Source organism: Ornithorhynchus anatinus, chromosome 14 (genome assembly GCF_004115215.2).
Source record: "Ornithorhynchus anatinus isolate Pmale09 chromosome 14, mOrnAna1.pri.v4, whole genome shotgun sequence".
Classification (NCBI taxonomy): Eukaryota; Metazoa; Chordata; class Mammalia; order Monotremata; family Ornithorhynchidae; genus Ornithorhynchus; species Ornithorhynchus anatinus.
This window is the reverse complement of record NC_041741.1, coordinates 31,898,111-31,918,466: the sequence shown is the minus strand read 5'-3', so window position 1 is coordinate 31,918,466 and position 20,356 is coordinate 31,898,111. Positions and strand designations below refer to the sequence as shown.

The window sequence follows — 20,356 nt, the reverse complement described above, 5'->3', positions numbered from 1 at the left end:
TATTTTTTCTAGCACGTAATTCAATGCTCTGCACACAGTAAACACTTAAAAAAATGTCATTGATTGACAGAGTTGAAAGATTCCTCAGGGTTGATAAAGATTCAGACTCAGGCCCGGTTATTAACGTAGCAGAAATAGTTGATCCGTCAGTGTTTATTTCAAGTATAATTATATGTGGGTTATTTTACTGTCAACGAGAATTACATCTTCAAATCTAAATTTTTTTATGTTATTTGTTAAGCACTTACTATGTGTCAAACACTGTTCTAAGCACTGGGGTAGGTACAAGTTAATTAGGTTGGATACACAGTTCCTGTCCTGAATGGGGCTCGCAAGCTCATGTTTGTCAATTAATCAGTATTTATTGAGTGCTTTCTGTGCACAGAGCACATCTCCTACCTACCTGAAGTAGCAGAAGCTATCATGACAGGCAAGTGAAAATGTGGGCTGAGATTTTATTTGATTATTGCAGAGGAGGTATTAAGTAATATCAGACAACTTTTCGTGGCTGTTTTTTAGTGCTGGCTTCTATCGTCAGTAATGATTTTATGTAGCTAATACCTGTAAGACCTATTTCCAGGATTCTAGCATGTATTTTTTAATTGTGAAGTTCTGCCGCTTCTTGTTTTAATCAATCTCAATACTGTTCAAATGATTCAGTTTAGGAAGTTGCTGCTTATATAAGGAAATCTCTCCTGTTGGTTCTCTCTAAATCCTGCAACTGCAATTTTTCTCTTCTCTTCCCCAACCTCCTTCCTCTTAACTTGTAGTATTTCTCTTCTTGGTTGGCTGGAAAAAAATCTGACTCCAGAGGTCAATTCTCTGTTGCACAATTTCATGCAGCATTTTTTTTTAATGATTGTTCCTAGAAAAAAATGAGTGCACTGACAATTTGGGATTCTGCCAAACCAAAACACCCTCTACTTCTCTACCCTTTTTTTTTTGAATGGGGGATTAGGTCATAACTGTTGCTTCAATTTATCTGTTGCTTCCTTTCCATTAAGAATGTTTAACATTTGGGTCATTTATTGGCACTCTGTTGGGAAATCTTTTATAAGAGCTTTTTTCGAATACTTTTGTCTCCTTTCCCTGGCTTGCCTTAATGAGAGTGATTTTTAAAAGGTGATTATACAATTCAACGAGCCACAAAATATTTCCTTTTCTTGACTCCTTTACTCTCTGAATTTTAACTTGAATGTCATTATGAAAAAGTCTGTATTGTCATTAATGTCAAGGGATGCCCATTTTATTAAGCCTGTGCTCTTTGTATGCCTGCAGAGGGTCTTAGAGTAAATAGACCAGTTGCAGAGCCTGATTTAAAATAATTCATCTTCACTATCAGTTAATGGTGTTTCGGTGATTAACAATATGCAAAGCACACATACATATTGGTGTGACCCACCAAAGATTATTTTTAGGCCATTTCACTGCTGAGATCTCATAGACAATTCTTAATAGAGCCTTTTTGCCAGTATCCTTTGTGCTTGAATTCCTCTAAATTCCAACTTTTCCTTGATCATTAGGTATCATGGAAAAGCGGAGGCAGCCATCTCCATCATCTGTATTTTTCTCCTTTGGTTATTACTTGGATGTGGATATTCTCTAAGAAAGACTCTGTGATATGCTTTAGTTGTATTCATCCATTTCCTTGATTCAGTTCTTTCAGGTGCAATGTTGATAATTTGGGAAATGGACAATATTCGATAGTTGGATGAGGATCTGAGAGGTTAACTCCCTTGTATTCACTTTACACCAAACTTTAATTCTCTTTGTATATTTAGGTGCTCCTTGAAGGCAGAGATCACGACTATCAATTCTATTGTATTGTACTCACCCAACTTCTTATTAGAGTGCTCTGCACACTCTTAGCACTCCAATCAGTAAGACTGATTGGTAGCCATATACACTGCCTGAAAACATTGCTCATAGTTGTTAGCCAAAATCAAGTTTCTGTTTTAGACCAATTACAAGATCTTATTTAGCAATTTCAGAAACGATATCTAAGAATTGTTACTGCCCTGCTCGTTTTAAATTTTGGGACTTTCACATTTGGATGGGATAATACTTAGTAAAAAGAACATTTTGGCACTTATGGAATAAGTAACCCAACGTGTTGGGGTACTTTAACCCCATTTCCTTTCCAAGCCCTGCCCTCTGTTTTCATGATAGGTGAGAGAGCCAGGGATGGTGTCCCAAAGTTCCAGTTTCAGCAAAACCCTAATCAGCTGAATTTTAGTGTGTAATCTCCAAGAGCACAGCGAGCATGTCCTTTTGTAGTTTAGTAAATGGGGGCCCTTGTTGCAGCATGCTTAAGTGGTTTTCAATCTTAAGATTCCTTTTTTTAGTAAATGTGTAAATATCATAGAACTGTTTTTAATTTAAACCTAAATTTTGCTTTTTATGACATCCAATGACTAGTGCTGATATTCCCGGCCATTCAAATTCTTGCTTCCTTTATTTCTCATACCAGTGCTCCTCTTCCAGGGTTATCCGCCAGTCTGTCTGGCATCTGCTTTGTTTTGTGGTATTTATTAAGTGCTTACTATGTGTTAAATACTGTTCTAAGCACTGAGGTAAGTACAGGTTAATTAGGTCAGGCATGGTCTCTGACCCTGATGGATCTCACAGTCTAAATATGAGGGATAGCAGGTATTGAATCCCCATTTTACAGTTGAGGAAACTGAAGCACAGGGAAGTGAATTGGCTTGCCCAAGGTCACACAACAAGCAGTTGGCAGAGCCAGGATTAGAACCCAGGTCCTCTGACTCACAGGCCCATTCTTATTTCCACTAGGCCATGCTGCTTCTCCACTTTATTTTTGAGTGCTTTCTTGGAATTTTTTCTTTTCCCTACCCTTCTCGTGCAACCACTCTTTGGGCTCTTTTTATTGCTTCATAAGTCACAGTAGACATTGTCAAGTTGTTTATTTGCTTTCATAAAAGCTTTCAAGTTTTCATCTCTACAACTAGTCTATCAACTACAACACATTATCAAGAACAACCAAAATGTGGATATAAGAGGGGACAGGCATTGGGAAACAATCTGAATGAAAATTACAATCAGAATTTTCTCTAAAACTATAAGTTCAGATATGGACAATTTTATTTTATGGAATCCTGTGACTTAGAACATTTTGAGATTTAGAATTCAGTATAGGTTCAGTTCAAAAAATTGAGTTTTGTTAAGGAACACTGAAAATATTGACCTTGACTCTTTTTTTCTTCTTCTTTTTCTTAGGTCTAAGTGGAAATCCTGCAGATATAGAGAGGAGGGAAGCAGTATTTGGGAAGAATTTTATACCGCCTAAAAAGCCAAAAACATTTCTTCAGTTAGTTTGGGAGGCATTGCAGGATGTTACATTAATTATCTTAGAAATTGCAGCCATAGTATCTTTAGGCCTTTCTTTTTACCAGCCTCCTGGAGGAAATAATGCTGGTAAGTAAATGTGACTTGTTTTCAAATGTTTTAAAAATATTTGAACAGTTATTCCACCAACAGGTGTATTTATTTCCTTTTTTACTTTTGTTGCTTGGAAATGAAAAACATTTTGTCCTCTGTTTTTTAGATTTTGATATTTAGTGCTTCCCATTCTAGCTAAGACTCAACAGGCTGAAAGCTACTTAGCCTGGAGAGAATCATTAAATATTATGTTCAGTTGAATTCTCAGGTTAGCTTTAGCTACCTATTTAACTCTTGTGTATACTTCTTTACCGTGAACTTTGAGTTTTCCCTGTTCTTTCACTGTACAAATAATTTTTTTTTAAAAATCAAATTAATGGTGATATTAGGTGACTGTACATGTGCCGTGCTATCACCACTAAACCACAGCCACTAGAAAACCTTTCATTGTTTTTGATATTGGTGCATGTGAATGAGTATAGTATTCAAGCAGTCCTCAGTAGGAAAACACAACTAGTTCCTGCAGACATTATCCTAAGCAGAAAAGTAGATCGGAACTGGTTTCATAAATAGAAAATTGGTTCCCAAATGACATTCCCGTCTAGACAGTAAGCTTGTTATGGGGAGGGAATGTGTCTGTTTATCACTGTATTCTCCCAAACACTTAGTACAGTGCTCTGCAGATAGCGCTCAATAAGTATGATGGAATGAATGAATATCAGAGACCCTATTTTTCCTATAATCCCCGAAAGGTGTAGTCAGTCACTTATAGATGAGAAATATAACTACATTAGTGTCTTTTTATTGTCACAGATTTCATGGTAGCGTAGCTGAATTCTATCTTCATTGGGAATAAAATGGATGTCTTGACCTTCCCAGCTGACTCTGTTCTGTTTATACCTTCTCACTTCCTTTCCCCACTCATCACGGCTTTTAACTGTGATACTTATAGTTTTGAATCACTGAAGATGTGTTACACCTATCGGAAGGCAGTAGAGACAAAAAAATGACAAAATATGTGAAATCCATGAGGGCGGTGGCCCTAGTCACCATCATAGATTTGCCGGGTATTTTATATAGTTCTTTGTAAATCTTTTAATCAAATAGTCAATTGCTTAAACCAAAACAAATAGATATGTAATTGATTTTAATGACTCATTGATGTAACTTTAAAATTTACCACAATAACAATGGGAACAGTTAAACGATTCTTCCTTTTTAGCTGTCAGCTACACATAATCAGTGAATTCTCTCTTATTTTAATAATAATCATTGTGGTGTGTATTAAGCACTTACTATGTGAAAAGCACTTCACGAAGTGCTGGTGTAGATACAATCAGGAAATACACAAAACCTGCCCTACTTAAGGCTTATCATCTAAGAGGGAAAGCAAGGATTGAATGCAGATAAGGAAACTAAGGACCAGAGAAGTTACTTGCCCAGGGTCACATGGCAGGCAAATAACAGAGCCAGAATTAGAACCCAGGATCTCTGACTCCTCGGTTGGGTGCTTTCCAGTAGGCCACTTATTCCACTTAGAATGGAGTAATAAATCATTGACACTTGCAAAAATTTACCTGCAAAATCCAAATATGGAGGATTTTAATAATGGGTTGATGGGGTCTTAATGTAAGTTAATATCTTTACAGGCTTTTCTTTCTCTCAGTAGAAAGTTTTGCTTTTCTTGGTAATAGTCTCTTCTCAACAGAGTTTAGAATTTTTAATGAGTTTATGTTCAGTAAAGAGCTCTATAATGGACAAATCTGCATTGGTGTCTGTAGCTCTATAGCTAGCTATATAGAGTATTTGGCCTTACTCAAAATTCACTTAAAGTTACAAATTGGGATAGAAAATTTTAGCTTAGACTTAGTGTTGGCTTTTCTAAAAAAGAAAAATAATAATAATAATAATACAGGGGATCTTTTTGAATTTAACCTTCATTTACATTTTTGTTTGAATCATTTTACTCAGGTTGACTCCTGATTGTTTGCACGTAGATGACCTGTATGGCAGTTCAGTCTTCCAAGCCCCCGCCTTACTTCTTCTCCAATATACCCAGGCAATAACTGCCAATCTGAAATTAACTCTATGCGTTTCATACCTCTGCCTGTTGTCACCAACACTCATAAGCCTTCAGTTCACAATTCTTGCTCTGGAAGATAAAAATAACTCTAAGATTCCCAGAATTTACCATTCTACTTTTAGAATGAGAACTTTAGGGTTTGGAAGATTGGAAAGAGTGACGTAGGTTCTGCTTAACTAAATCCATTCGCCCTTGAAAATTGTGTTTAGAATTAAGTAGTCACCCTTCTTCCATGATCAAGGATTCCAAAACAAGGCTAGCAAATTTCATGTTGCTTTTTGCACTTATCCCAGTGGAATAATAATAGTAATTGTGGTATTTAAGTGCTTACTGTGTGCCAAGAACTGAACTAAGCTCTAGGGTAGCTGTAGTGTAAGCAGATTGGACACAGTCTGTTTCCCACAAGGGGTTCCCAGCTTAAGCGGAAGGGAGAACTGATCAGATAACTGATGTACAGAGAAGGTTAGTGACTTTCTCAAGATAGCACAGCAAGCAAGTGGCAAAGCTGAGTTGAGAACCCAGGTCCTCTGACTACTAGGCCCGTGATCTTTCTATTAGGACATGTTGCTTCTCATGCAAGCATCTTGTTACCTGTATCACGAATCTTTGGAGTTGATACTTTTTCCTCAGGGAGCAGAGACATGAAACTGGAACTGGTTTATCTGGGACTCTTAATAACTCCCTCCCATAAGTATGAGCAATGTAGAGTAGAGTGCGGAGTCAAATGGTTGCAGAAACGTTTGGTTCAATGGCTAAAAATGCAATGAATTTGTCATCTGAAGTGTAATTGAGAAGCAGTGTGGCCTAGTTGGAAGAGCATAGACCTGGGAGACAGAAGACCTGAGTTCTAATCTCAGCTCTGCCACTCGACTGCTGTGTAACCTTGGGCAAGTTACTTAAGTTGTCTGTCCCTCAGCTACCTTATCTGTAAAGTGGGGTTTAAGATTGTGAGCCCCGTATGGGACATGGACTGTGTCCAACCTGATTATCGCATATCGGCCCCAATGCTTAGAATGGTGCCTGGCACGTAGTAAGGACTTACTTACCAAATACTGTTAAAAAAAAAAACAAAACACCCCAAAACTGAGACACTGTTTATAAAAATTTTCTTTCATTTCAAATAGCATGTGGAGATGTCTCTGTTGGAGAAGAAGAGGATGAAAGTGAAACTGGTTGGATTGAAGGAGCTGCCATTCTGTTGTCAGTAGTGTGTGTGGTCTTAGTAACTGCTTTCAATGACTGGAGTAAGGAAAAACAATTCAGAGGTTTGCAAAGTCGCATTGAACAAGAACAGAAATTCACTGTCATTCGAGGTGGTCAAGTTATCCAGATTCCAGTGGCCGACATTACTGTTGGAGATATTGCTCAGGTGAAATACGGTAGGTATCTATGCAACGATATAAATCTGACACTATTGATCCAATTGTTGTCTTGTTAATATTTCGCCTTTTTTAATTTTAGGTGATCTTCTACCAGCTGATGGTATACTTATTCAAGGAAATGATCTTAAAATTGATGAAAGCTCTTTAACTGGAGAATCCGATCATGTTAAGAAGAATTCAGATAAAGATCCCCTACTTTTATCAGGTGTGAATTTTCATTTTTTTAAAACTGTCAAAATTTAGGAATTTAACTTTGGCTGTGACCAAGATAAAACATTTCTTTAAAATTGAATGCCACCTCATCCATTTTCCTTTTTCAGAGTTTGTATTTTGGAAGCATGTGCCTCTGAAGCGGTATCTTATGCTGTTTTATACCTTTCAATCTCATGGCATCAGGAAATGTAGCCCTAGGATGTAGTAGTGTGTGTGCGGTGGGGCGCGGGGGGGTGGGGTAGTGTATAATATATATTTAATTCAAAAATGTTAGTGGATTACAGGATGTCTCTAGTCCTGCTTTTTAGTTCACATCAGAGAGCCCATCATCATCACTGACAACAAAAGATTGGGCATCTCTAATTTGAGAAACACTGTATTAGTCACTGGGGAATAAAGAAAAATCAAATTAAGACTATCTCCACTCTCCAGTGAGCTCATGATCTAGAAGGCAAGAAAATCATAGAAATAATTAACAATTTGACAATAAACATATTGCTCCTTATCTAGATTGCTCAGAACAGCATAGCAATCCTCTCCCTCATCTGACTCCCTTCCCCGGCCCCAATCCAATAGCCTGAAAAATCAGCTGTGTTTTGAGATTGATTCAGTTGCCTCTGTAGAGAGGAAGGGAGGAAGAAAACCTTAAAGTTCTTGGGCTTCCTATGCCCAGCTGCACCTCCCCTCACCCCACCTTCATCAGGCCTTCATTTCTGAAACAGAGGACGAGAGGTAGCCAGAGACAAACTGTATGGACATGGACTTTTCCCTTCCAGGTTTTTGTTCATCAGAATCCTGTTAATAACTGTGCAATATCTTTCATTCAAGTTATTCTTAATAATGTGGTATTTGTTAAGGGCTTATTCTGTGCCAAGCGCTGTACTAAGGACTAGGGTAGATATAAGCAGATCAGCTACTTATCCCTGTCTCATATGGAACTCATGGTCTAAGGGGGAGAGAGAACTTTATCCCCATTTTTACACATGAGGAGACTGAGGCACAGAGATGTTAAAATGATGCAGCAACAGCTGTGATTACAATCCAGGGCTTCTGATTCCAAGACCACAGTCTTTGCCTTGGGTCACACTTGGTTTTCCTCAATTCTTTTGGAGCATGTTAGCACTTGAGTACCATATTGTGCTTTTTTTCCCAGTTATAATGAAATATACTAAACATTTGGTTTATCTCTAGACTGTAAGCTCATTTTGGACAGGGAGTGTGTCCATTTATTGTTATAATGTACTCTCCCAAGCACTAAAAACAGTGCTGTCCACACAATAAGGGCTCAATAATCCAATTGCCTCACAGTCTTGGACAATGGGGAGTTTAAACAAATTTCATTATGTTTCAGTTTCCCTCTGTTGGGCCTTTCCCTAGAGCTTTCTGCAGCAGTAACTAGAGGATACCTATCAGTTCTATCTTGACGTGGTCTATCTTGATGTGGTTTGTTGATATGATTCATAAACTGTCACTGAAATACCTATGCAGCAGCAGTGTTTTGCATATGAAGTGTGTGCAGTCATAAAATGGAAAAAAAAACACCAGAAAAAAAGTTCAGTCCATCATTCAATCAATCAATCAATGGTATTTATTGAGTGATTACTATGTCAGAACACGGTTGTAAATGATTGGGAGAGTACAATACAACAGAATTAGTGGAAACGTTTCCTGCCCATAATGAGCTTATGTAAGTCCATGAAGAGCTGATTTTCTCATAGGGATATTATTGTAAATGGAAAATTGGTTCCCAAGTGATATCCCCATCTAGACTGTAGCTCTCTGTGGGCAGGGAATGTGTCTGTTTATTGTTGTATTCTCCCAAGTCCTTAGTACAATGCTCTACACACAATAAGTGCTCAATAAATATGGTTGAATGAATGAATACAGTGGTTGCCCATCCACCTCCATCAAATAAAACCTCCTTTCTATCAACTTTAAGTCACCCGATCATCTCTCACCCATCCCATTCTACCAAACTAATCTGTTACAACCCAGCTTGCACTTGGCTCCCCCAACACGTACCTGCTCACTGTACCTCTCAATCTCATCTGTCACACCACAGCACCTTGCTCGTGTCCTCCCTCTAGCCTGGAAGTCCCTCCCCTTTCGTAGATGACAGGCCACCACTCTCCCCACCCTCAAAGCCTTTTAAAATCACACTTCGTCCAAGAGGCCTTCCCTGACTAAGCCATCATTTCCCCAGATATTTGCCCTCCCTCCTTCATCGCAAATACCTCGAGGGGTCTGTACCCTTTACTGACTTTAATCCTCCACCCCACCCCAGGCCCACAACCCTTATGTACATATCCTTATATTCTGCCAATGCCTTGGCTTGTAATTTTCGTTTAATGTCTGTCTCTTCTCAGTATATCGTAAGATCCTTGAGGTCAGGAATCTTGTCTACCAATGCTGTTGTACTTTACTCTCTCAAGAGCTGATTAGTGCTGATTTTCACCCTGATTATCTTGTATTTACACCAGTAATGAATAAATATGATTGGTTGATTTATTAAGCAGAATTTATTGGTACTAGTAGTGGTAATAGTACTTATTAAGCACTATTGTGTGCGGAGCACTGCGTTAAGTACTGGGAGAGAATACAGAGAAGCGCCTGTTCCTTTTCAAGGAACTGGATATTGAAAGGAACAAAATATAAATACAGTAAAACCGAGGAGAAACCAAAGATTTGGATAACACACATTGAGTAATCAACATCCAAATAATCCAGAAATTATTTTTGTATAACTATTAAATATTTGAAGACACTGGAAATGGTAGCTAGAATAAGTTTTCGTTTTCTGATATTGCTTGTCACTGTGTTTCCCATTTTCTCTTCCCTTTAGTTCTAAGTGTTATGGGTAAGCAGCGTGATTTCTTACATTGAGACATCCCAAAGCTCTTTAGATATAAATTATTAACAAAGAAAAATGTTTGTGTTAGATCTGAATATTTTTGACTTGTTTCTATCGTTATTATTACTACTAATAATAATTTACTTACCAGTTGGGTTAGTCAGTTCACCAAATAGCACTTCACTGAGGTAGGTAGGAACAATGATAATAGTCGTATTATCATTAAAATTAAATGCAGCTACTTGCATCTACAGTTTTTCCTTCTTAGAGCTCTTATGTTACAGAAAAATATGTATTTTATAGATCACTTCAATACTTGTGTGATTTATTTAAAGGGAGATGGCTTGGATTAAATAGTCTGACTCATTAAATGAAGTGTTCATTAAATGAAATGAATATATTTTACATTCCACATGATTTTAATATATTCTGTAATGATTTCCAATCAGCCATAATGAGATTATTGATTTGAAAAATGGCTAAAGAGAGATGCCCTCTGGTTTTTTACCATAAAAGCGATGGAAGACGGTTTTCCTCTCTACCCTACCCATCAGTCAGCCCTGTGGCCCAACTCCTTCAGTATGGACCTACCACCTATAGGCAGACCAAAATGCCCATTTTTGCTGACCAGTCCCATTGCATCCACCTCCTAGAAAGCATCTATGCATGTTTTGCTTCCTCTCTGCTATTAGAAGGCTTGGGTATGCTCCCCAAGCCAGTGACAGGAAATGTTAGTAATCACCAATTGTCCTTAATGGGGGAAGCCAAACTCTGCTCCTCCTGTTCATGGGTTGGGGTCTCGCCTGGCCTTGGAGCCACTCAGCTCCTCTAATGCCAACCTACTTGCTGTACCTCAGTCTCGTCTATCTCAACGCCGACCTCTCGCCTGTATCCTGCCTCTGGCCTGGTACACCCTCCCTCTTCATATCCAGTAGACCATCACTCTCCCCATCTTCAAAGCCGTATTAAAATCACTTCTCCTCCAGGAGGCCTTTTCCCAACTAGGCTGTCATTTCCGCTTCTCCCACTCCCTTCTGTGTCTCCTTTGTGCTTGGTTTTGCACCCTTTCTTCACCCCTCCCTTAGCCCCACTGCACTTGTGTACGTATCTAATTTATTTATATTAATGTCCTTAATCCCCTTCTAGACTGTGAGCTTATTGTGGGCAGGTAACGTGTCTACCGACTGTTACATTGTGCTCTCCCAAGTGCTTAGTACAGTGCACTGCACACAGAAAGCGCTCAAATACCATTGACGGATGGTTGGATAGGCCCCCTTTAGCCAGGTGAATACCTATCCAATACCTGCTGGCTCACTCTGATTCAAGTTGGTCCCTTGAGCAGTAGATTGCTTTCTCAGAATCCTCTGCTTTGCCTGGTGCCTCTCCTTACGAATGCTTAGAATGTGTGTAAAGCAGAGGTGCATTTTTGACAAACCCTATTTGAAGGAGAACTCATGCTTCAGTCCAACTGCCTCGAATGGAACGATACACTTGTATGTAGCCATTTCTTCAGACTTTGCAACTGGTATTTCCAAATGGATATCTGTTGTCAGAACATTTCTTAATGCCCTAACCATGTTCTGTCCAAAGCAACTCAGTAAAAGCATATGCTATTGGAAGATCTGGGTGTACCTGTTTTGTGTAACAAGGTTATATTTAGTATAGAAATTACATGGAATATCACTGAGCGGTATTTTGTCCATTCTGAAGAGGGCACTTCTTAATCCTGTGTTTTATACTCTTGAGTAATTATATTCTCTTTTCTTGAGTACAAAACCTTTACCGTAAGTTGCTTTTAAGAACATGTCTTTGCCTGCGTATTCATTTGTATCAAAGAAATTGAACTGGTCTGTTAGACTTGCTTAAATAAGGGTAATTCTATTTAAGGTCATGCATATGATGCCTAATTAACAGAGTAGAAGCTAATTTGATGTCATTTATAGGTACCCATGTGATGGAAGGCTCTGGAAGAATGGTAGTAACTGCTGTAGGTGTGAATTCTCAAACTGGAATTATCTTTACATTACTCGGGGCTGGAAGTGAAGAAGAGGAGAAAAAAGACGAAAAGAAAAAAGAAAAGAAAAGTAAGTGCAATAACATAGATTGTCTTTGAGTCTTAATATTTGGAGTGTAGAGCAACAGATTATGGAAAAAACTACTTTAAAATAAACTTGTCCTGTGGTAAGAATTGGAATGTATAAATAGTAAATACTCTCCAGAGAATCTCAAGAGACCCCCAAATATGGTTTTGTTCATATACAATTTCATAAAACCGGAAAGAACTAAACTTTGTCAAGAAATGGTAAAGGATGGAAACCTGAGACCTCGAAAAGCTCTTCAATTCTTCTTCCTAAGGAATCTCTACAGCTCAGAGGAGCCTTAGGTTATGCCTCGGTCTGACTTGGCTTTCTACGCTTATGTGGCTCAACAAGGTTTCATGAAATCAAAGAGAAAATAATAAGGCTGACATGATGGAGTTAAGTTTTATAAAGGACAAACTAAATTTGAACCGCCGTTACATAATGTGCAGAAATATGTTGGTTTGGGGAAAAAATAATTTGTTTTGTCTCTGTAGATAAAAAACAAGATGGAGCTGTTGAGAACCGCAACAAAGGTAAATGCAAGGAATGTACTGCTGCAAAGCAGATTCCTCCTAACTTAGTAATGCAAAAATGCAGTTATGAAGGAAAGATAAACTTATCTGCCATCATTTCTGCTGCTTTCTTTTCACCATTCCTCATTCAAATAAAGGATCTCGAAAAATTGTTACAGAGCCTTATAAATTCCTTGAATTGCCAATGACTTTATGAGGGAATTAAGAGCTCAGGAAAAATTGTGATATGAACCACCATCCCTTCCCTGGGATTTAGTTGCTCTGGCAAGTGACTATTTTCAAGACTAAATAATTCTGAAACTGCAGAAATGCCCATTGTTTTTGTCCAGAACAGACAAAATCTATACTTCTCTTCCAGCCCTTAGCCCTTCACTCTCTCTATCTTTATCTTCTTGATTAATTCCTCCTCTTCCCTAACTACTGTCCCCTCTGACTACTCTTGTGTAGTGAAGAAACTCAATGCACAGTAAAATCGGAGCCTGGAATGTAAAGCAGTGTATATGTTCTGGAGTGATTGTCTTTTTGGTTTTTTAAATGTAAGATAAACTTCACAGTATTTGTAAATAGTGGATAACTTCCAGTTCCCAAGGATTTAAGCATTTCCTAATGGTTTTTCAAGGTGCTTCACAATAGGCCTGTATAGATCTGTGATGTCAACTGAAACATATGTATTGAACTGCTGTATACAGAACACTGTACTGAGCACTTGGGACAGTACAATAAATGTAGAAGTCATGGTCACTATAAAAACTGTACTAATTTAGGAATAAATTCTCTTAACACTGCAGTTGTACAAGGTTGGAAATGCATGCTCTTTTCAGTGTATCTAAAGACAAATATCCTTTTACATTTAGCAAAAGCCCAGGATGGTGCCGCCATGGAAATGCAGCCTCTGAAGAGTGAAGATGGTGGAGATGGTGATGAAAAAGACAAAAAGAAAGCAAATTTGCCAAAGAAAGAAAAATCAGTTTTACAAGGAAAACTTACAAAGTTAGCAGTTCAGATTGGCAAAGCAGGTATGACAGTTAATTTTTTTTTAATTTTTAACCAGTTTGGGAATTGTTTTTATGTAGTTTTTAAATTTGTACTTGATGCCTGGCAGTCATAGTATTAAAGTAAAATACAGATAAAATTCATATAAAAGCAAAAGAAACTTTCATTTATTTTACCAGAAATTTTCTTCTCTTCATTTGACTGGTTACTTATGAAATAATGTTTAAATGTATTTTGTAAATGAGAAACAGTCAAAGCAGTGTCAGGATGTATTTACTCACTGCAGGGCAGAGCTCTTATTTAGGTGACTTGGGGTTACCTAATCAAGGTTAATCAATAGTATTTATTGAGCACTTACTATGTGCAGAGCACTGTACTAAACACCTGGGGAGTACAGTACAACAGAATCAGCAGACACATTCCCTGCCCATAACAAGCTTAGAGTAGTCTCAGGGAATATACAAACCAATAATGAAATGAAACAGATTTTTCAGTCAAATGAATATTCAACTATATATGCCATCAATCAATAGTTATTGAGTGCTTACTTGGTGCAGAGCATTTTATGAAGGGCTTGGGGGAGTATAATAGAGCTGGTAGGCTCAATCTCTGCCGTGAAGGAGTTTACACTCTAGCCCCGATAATTACAAGGTGGAAGAAGGAGTAGTGTTAGGAATTGATTTAGAGAATTGACAGAACCTGGTCAAGACTTAGATATGTGTAGCAAATCTTAAAATGATTAATTTTGATTAAAATCAGTCTTCATTTTGCCCATTTTTCCTTTATGCTGACTGATAAAATGTTTTATGACTGTGATGATAAGTACACAGCCTTAAGCTATCATGGGCTGCATTTTTTGAGTACATTTTTAAGTGCCTGGATTCTTTAATAGTGAAACTCTTTCCCTTTTCCTACGAAAGGCCTATTGATGTCTGCAATCACAGTGATCATTCTTGTATTATATTTTGTAATCGACACCTTCTGGATACAAAAGCGTCCATGGCTTGCTGAGTGCACACCTATTTATATACAATATTTCGTCAAGTTCTTTATTATCGGAGTGACGGTCCTGGTAGTGGCAGTGCCAGAAGGTCTTCCTCTCGCAGTCACCATCTCACTTGCTTACTCTGTCAAGGTAAGTGATAAAATAGTATGGGGAAACAAATATATTTGCTCTAAGAAAATGGTTTACGGTGTGATACATTAATAGGTTTCTCTCTCTTTTAGGCATTCTGAAAGGGGATTTATTTATGTTCAAAAATGGGTTTTCCTTCACAAGTGGTTTTGCTATGTAGACTTGGACTGTTTCCATTTCCCTTCTTGAAAATATTTTCAGTTAAAAGTGACGGCCCCAAAGGGAAATACGAAGTGGTATTACTGTTTGAGATCGATGGTTTAGATCCAGAAGTGGCTGTTGGCCGTTCGGATGTTCACCCTCCCTGATATCTATAGAATCTCTCTATGTTAGGAGTGGACCTTTATTTCCTTTTTCCTTAAGATTTTTCCATAAGGAAGAAAATCATCTATAATCGTATTAAGCTTGAGTTGACTGCAATTCTGGAGAGAACTTTGCTAGTGCTTTTGTTTTCCTTTTGTTGGCCAGAAGCAATAATCCAATAGGGGTATCTGTGTAGCATGTGAGCAACAAGCATTGTACTAGGTGCTTGGGAATGCATAATAAAAATCACCAATGAGGTCACTGTCCTCAGAACTTTATGAGCAGTGATGAGAACCAAGCAAATTTACCCTTTCCCAAAAATCAGTTCAGTTGTATATTCAGAAATGAAATATGTGGAAAGCCCTCTTTCCTAAATTTCCGTTTGTCTTTATCATGGTTTGATTACAAATACCTTAAATTGAGAATGATGCTCTCATAGCTAGATTTTAGTATGGTGATGGAAGATTAGGGACTTGGTAAATTTATAAATCTCAGAAATCAGCACATTGAAGTTACTTTGCAGAATGGAGTTGGTTATGTTATTCTAATAGCACCCTATTTTGCAATAATGTTCAGTTACATGTCCCCAACACCAACACGTGGTTTATTGAAAACCCACAAGTCATATAACATAGAAGCTAGGAGCATGCCTTAAAAAATGAATCAACAGAAAATATACTATTCAGGGTTCATCCATTGTCAGATTATTTTCATTCACAGTCCAGATTTTCCTTTTTTCTGAATTGCAGCTTTGAATTTATCATTTTAGTTCACTGCAGTTCCTCTCAACTTTCAGCTCATCTCTCATCAACTTCAATTGTTCCCCCTTCATGACAGTAGAAAAGCCTATTTATTGAACCTTTTTATATCTATATACATGTATGCATTTATACCCAGTAGTGAGATGAGGGGAACGAAAGGAGGGAGTAAGAAAAGAGAGGAAATTAGGAAAAGAATGCTAAAGAATACGACACAAGCCATGATTTAAAAGAGGGGAACGATGTGGTTTGTGAGTAAAAGAAAGACTTGTTTGGCAGTTTTGTCTCACTGTTTTGTAGAAACACATGACATGATTACAGGACAGATAGCTTAATGCTCTTTGGACATGCCTCAAAATTAAAACTTCTACCCATTAAATAATCTACAAATACGATCTTTGGCTGTAAAATTACCTGGAATTAATAAAGTTTACTGAGATCTTACTCATTAGTAACTTAGAATATTCCCTGTTCTCTTGTACTTTAGAAAATGATGAAAGATAATAACTTGGTAAGACATTTGGATGCTTGCGAGACGATGGGAAATGCCACAGCAATTTGCTCAGATAAAACTGGAACGCTGACCATGAACAGAATGACGGTTGTTCAAGCTTTCATAAATGAAAAACATTATAAAAAGATTCCTGAGCCAGAAGATATCCCTGCGGCCACTTTGTCCTGTCTTGTAACAGGAATTTCTGTGAATTGTGCTTATACTTCAAAAATATTGGTAAGTTGTTTTCATCTATAAAGCTACCGTCTAACTTAAAATAGTGGAAGCAATCTTAGTAACAGATGTGTTTATTTAATAGTTGATAAAAAATATCCATAGAATAGCAATCAGATTTCAGTCATCCTCAGAGTATTGCGATGTTTTGTTGCTGGTACCTTGTTTTTGGACTCCAAAAGTGAGCCCGTTGATTCTGACAGTAAAAGTCACAGTGGAATTGCCTTTCCTCTTGGTGGTGATGGAGAATTAATTTGTCAGTGGTATCTGAGGGCCTATCTTATGCAGATAACTGTGCTATGTGCTTGAGAGAATATACTAGAGTTAGTAGACCTGATCCCTGATCTTGAGGAATTTAAAATGTAGCAGAGAAAAACAGACACTAAAGTAACTTACCATTTGGAGGAAGAGGTGAAATGGGATAAATGCACAAATTAGTGCCTAAGAAATAGGATATATAAGTTCATAAAGTGAAGCAGCATGGCCTAATGGGAAGACCACAGGCCTGGGAGTCAGAGGATCCAGGTTTTAATCCCAGCTCCGTCACTTGTCATCTGTGTGATCTTGGGCAAGTCACTTCCTTGTGCTTCAGTTACGTCATCTGTAAAATGAGGTTTAAGGCTAAGAATCCCATGTAGGACATCTTCTCTGTCTAATTTGATTAATTGTATCTACCCTAGCACTTAGTACAGTGGCTGACAGAGTAAGCTCTGAACAAATACCGTAAAAAAAGTGATATAGGAGGTTCTAAAATAGTAAGAGCGCTTAGGTGTTTGTTAGAAACCTTCACCGCTGACAGGAGCGCTTAGGTGTCTGTTAGAAACCTTCACCGCTGACAGCATAGTTCGTGTTGGCAGGATCATGGAAAATGAAATAGATTAAGTCAAAGACAGAAGTTTTTTTTTTTTAATTTAGCAAATTAAGATCCTTTTCAAATACTAATTTTGTATTTTGCAAAAAAATGTTAGTTTAAATGACACCAGTAACTTTTGAATCACCCAATCCAATGAACTTTATTGCTGTACAAGTATTTGATGGTTAATTTTTGAATAGGGATATCTTTTTAAACATTGGTTAATCCTATTTAATATGGAAACATGATCCTCTAATAAACTAAAATGTGATTGCTTTACAATAAATTTTTCTTCTACAGCCTCCCGAGAAAGAAGGTGGATTACCCCGTCATGTTGGCAATAAAACTGAATGTGCCTTGCTCGGATTGCTTCTGGATTTAAAACGGGATTATCAAGATGTAAGAAATGAAATACCAGAAGAGGCATTGTACAAAGTATACACCTTCAATTCGGTTAGAAAATCGATGAGTACTGTGTTGAAAAATTCAGATGGCAGTTTCCGGATATTCAGCAAGGGGGCATCTGAGATCATTCTCAAAAAGTAAGGCTATTTTAATACTTGGGTGAATAGCAAACTGATTTTTATTCTGTTTGGTTTAGGTAATGCATCCGTATATGTATCATATAAATCATAGGTAGTAGTATTTAGAGTTTTTATAATAGGTGATATGTGGTCCGTTTCAAATTATTTCACAAATTTGTCTTATATTTATTGCTTGACTGCTTGGCTTCTCTTAGCTGCTATATCCCTCTTTAAATTGGTTGGACAAAAGGAAATCTAGATTTTAATTAAGCGTTTTGAGGTTAAATTATTGTTTGTATCCATTGATATTTCTGACTTCACAATGTTTAAAGTTCTGCTAATAAAAATGTGCTTACAGTTTTAAAACCATATCTTTGAAACAATTCTTTGGTAACTCTACCTTAATGGGAACTGTCTCATTAATCATATGCTGCACGTAGAGCTTTTGGAAGGTGTTTTAGGGGTTCGATGCTAATTTCCCAGTCCCCCTTTTCAGAAAATGAGCAGATCTTGGTTCCTTTACATTGCTTATATTTGTCATCTCATTTTCCTTGATTTGTAAGTGTTGTTATTTGAGTTACAGGAAAACACATTGTCATGAATATTTGGAGCGTTTAAAATCCAATTTTTAACTTCTTTTCATCATTTTAGATATTTCAACTTACATAAAAGAATACTACATTTGTGAGATCTCCAATAATCCCTACAAGCCTTCTGCTTTCTGCACCCAAGTGCTTGAACTATTGACCTCTCATGCAATGTGCTCTTCTATTTATTCGTTTGGCTAATATTTGGTCTTGAAATTAAAATTTAAGAAAGATGTTTAGCTACCACTATTTTAGATTAAGCTTATGGAATGTGCTTTTTAAAATCTTATTTGAAATGTGATCGCCATAGATTCTGATTTTAAGCAAATTCAGATTTAATCATTTAATCTAAAATATTTATCGAGCATCTACTGTGGTACAGAGTACTGCACTGAGCACTTAGGAGCATCCAATGGAACTGGGAAGCCTGCTCTCTGTCTTAAGGAGTTGGGGAAGGTGGGCACTAAGTTACCGAGAAGAGGAAGTAATAGACGCTAAAGATAGAAGCCTGTACACTAGGTTTCTTTATACAAAACTGAGTTTACAGCTCCAGGGTCAGCTACCAAGAAAATGAAAGCACTTGTGAAGTGTTTTCCGAAATTATCTGTCAGGGAACTAAAGATCTGGAGTGGAAAATTGAAACTTGTTGCCCTAATGATGTACAACCCTGAAGTGCTTTTCCCTGAAGAAGAGTAAAAGTTGCAGGTCAAAGAGTTGTCACAGATTCCTTATTTTACTGTGTAGTGTAAAATAAATTGTAAGTTCATTGTGGGCAGGAATGGTGTCTCCCAACTCTGCTGTACTGTACTCTCAAGTGCTTAGCACAGTGTGTTGCGCACAGTAAATATTCAGTCAATACTATTGATTGACAGAGCTAGGTAAAAATGAATTTTTATCATTCATTTTAATGGAAGGAATTTGAAAGAGAAGGCTGAGGTCTAGGGTGTGTGCTTTCCTACTGTGGCACTGTGGTAAAAAGGCTACCTACTTCTCCCATTTCCTAAGAATGAGAACATAATTGAAATATTTAAGTGGAGTTACATTTTGCGCAGTTTTATTTTTAGCGTGTTTTGTTGAACATTGGAAAGTACCGCTCTCCTTATCTGTGTCTTACATTTCTTTTTTTAGGTGCTTTAAAATTTTGAGTGCTAATGGTGAAGCAAAGGTATTCAGACCAAGAGATCGTGATGATATTGTAAAAACTGTAATTGAACCTATGGCGTCAGAAGGATTAAGAACTATATGTCTTGCATACAGAGATTTCCCAGCAGGAGAACCTGAGCCAGAGTGGGATAATGAAAATGATATTGTCACTGGTCTTACGTGCATTGCTGTAGTGGGAATTGAGGATCCTGTAAGACCTGAGGTAGGAAACGCTTTTGCTCTTCCTTGTGTTTTTTTCCAAGTGAGTTTGATCCACTCCTGTTATTCTTAGGCCTGTGAAGTGTTATGTTGCTATACTTTTGTAAAGCTCTATATTGCTTATAAATGCTTCATAGAGCCATTAGCCATCTAGCACGTTCATGAAATTCTCTTGTGCTGTACTCATCCAAGCGCGAGTACAGTGTTCTGCCCAAAGTAAGTGTTCAATAAATACCACCGGTCGATCAGTTGATAGAAAAAAGGGGAATGAAAATGGAAAAAAATGTAAACTTTCCATCTAGTGCAGCTTCCACGTTAGTTGACAGAAATTCTGTGGGGCAAGAGAGAGTGGTATGAGATTTGGAGAAGGAGAGGAGGAAACTGGCAGAGGGAGCCATGAAGAGTCAGAAGCCCCTCTCGCCCACCCTTTTTCTCGGCCCGCCACCCCTGCCCACCCCCACCAACCCAAATGATCTTTGTAGGAGAGAGCAGCTGCGGTAACAGTTGACTCTGCCCTCCCCCCAGCTTCAGCTGGCTCATGACTCCTTGTTCCGGACTGGAAAGGCTGCTGC

General features: G+C 37.7%; 1 protein-coding gene across 5 annotated transcripts in view; it reads left to right on the top strand.

Moving 5' to 3' along the window:
- The window catches only part of ATP2B1 (ATPase plasma membrane Ca2+ transporting 1), a 96,752-nt gene that overhangs the window by 54,193 nt on the left and 22,203 nt on the right, over positions 1–20,356 (top strand). For all 5 annotated transcript variants that reach the window (XM_039914017.1, XM_029078787.2, XM_029078788.2 and 2 more), the window contains 10 exons: positions 3,238–3,435; positions 6,607–6,861; positions 6,944–7,069; positions 11,872–12,012; positions 12,504–12,542; positions 13,397–13,558; positions 14,456–14,670; positions 16,219–16,461; positions 17,612–17,853; positions 19,551–19,788. In XM_039914017.1, coding sequence (XP_039769951.1) covers positions 3,238–3,435; positions 6,607–6,861; positions 6,944–7,069; positions 11,872–12,012; positions 12,504–12,542; positions 13,397–13,558; positions 14,456–14,670; positions 16,219–16,461; positions 17,612–17,853; positions 19,551–19,788 — 1,859 coding nt within the window. The remainder of the gene's footprint in view (positions 1–3,237; positions 3,436–6,606; positions 6,862–6,943; positions 7,070–11,871; positions 12,013–12,503; positions 12,543–13,396; positions 13,559–14,455; positions 14,671–16,218; positions 16,462–17,611; positions 17,854–19,550; positions 19,789–20,356) is intronic.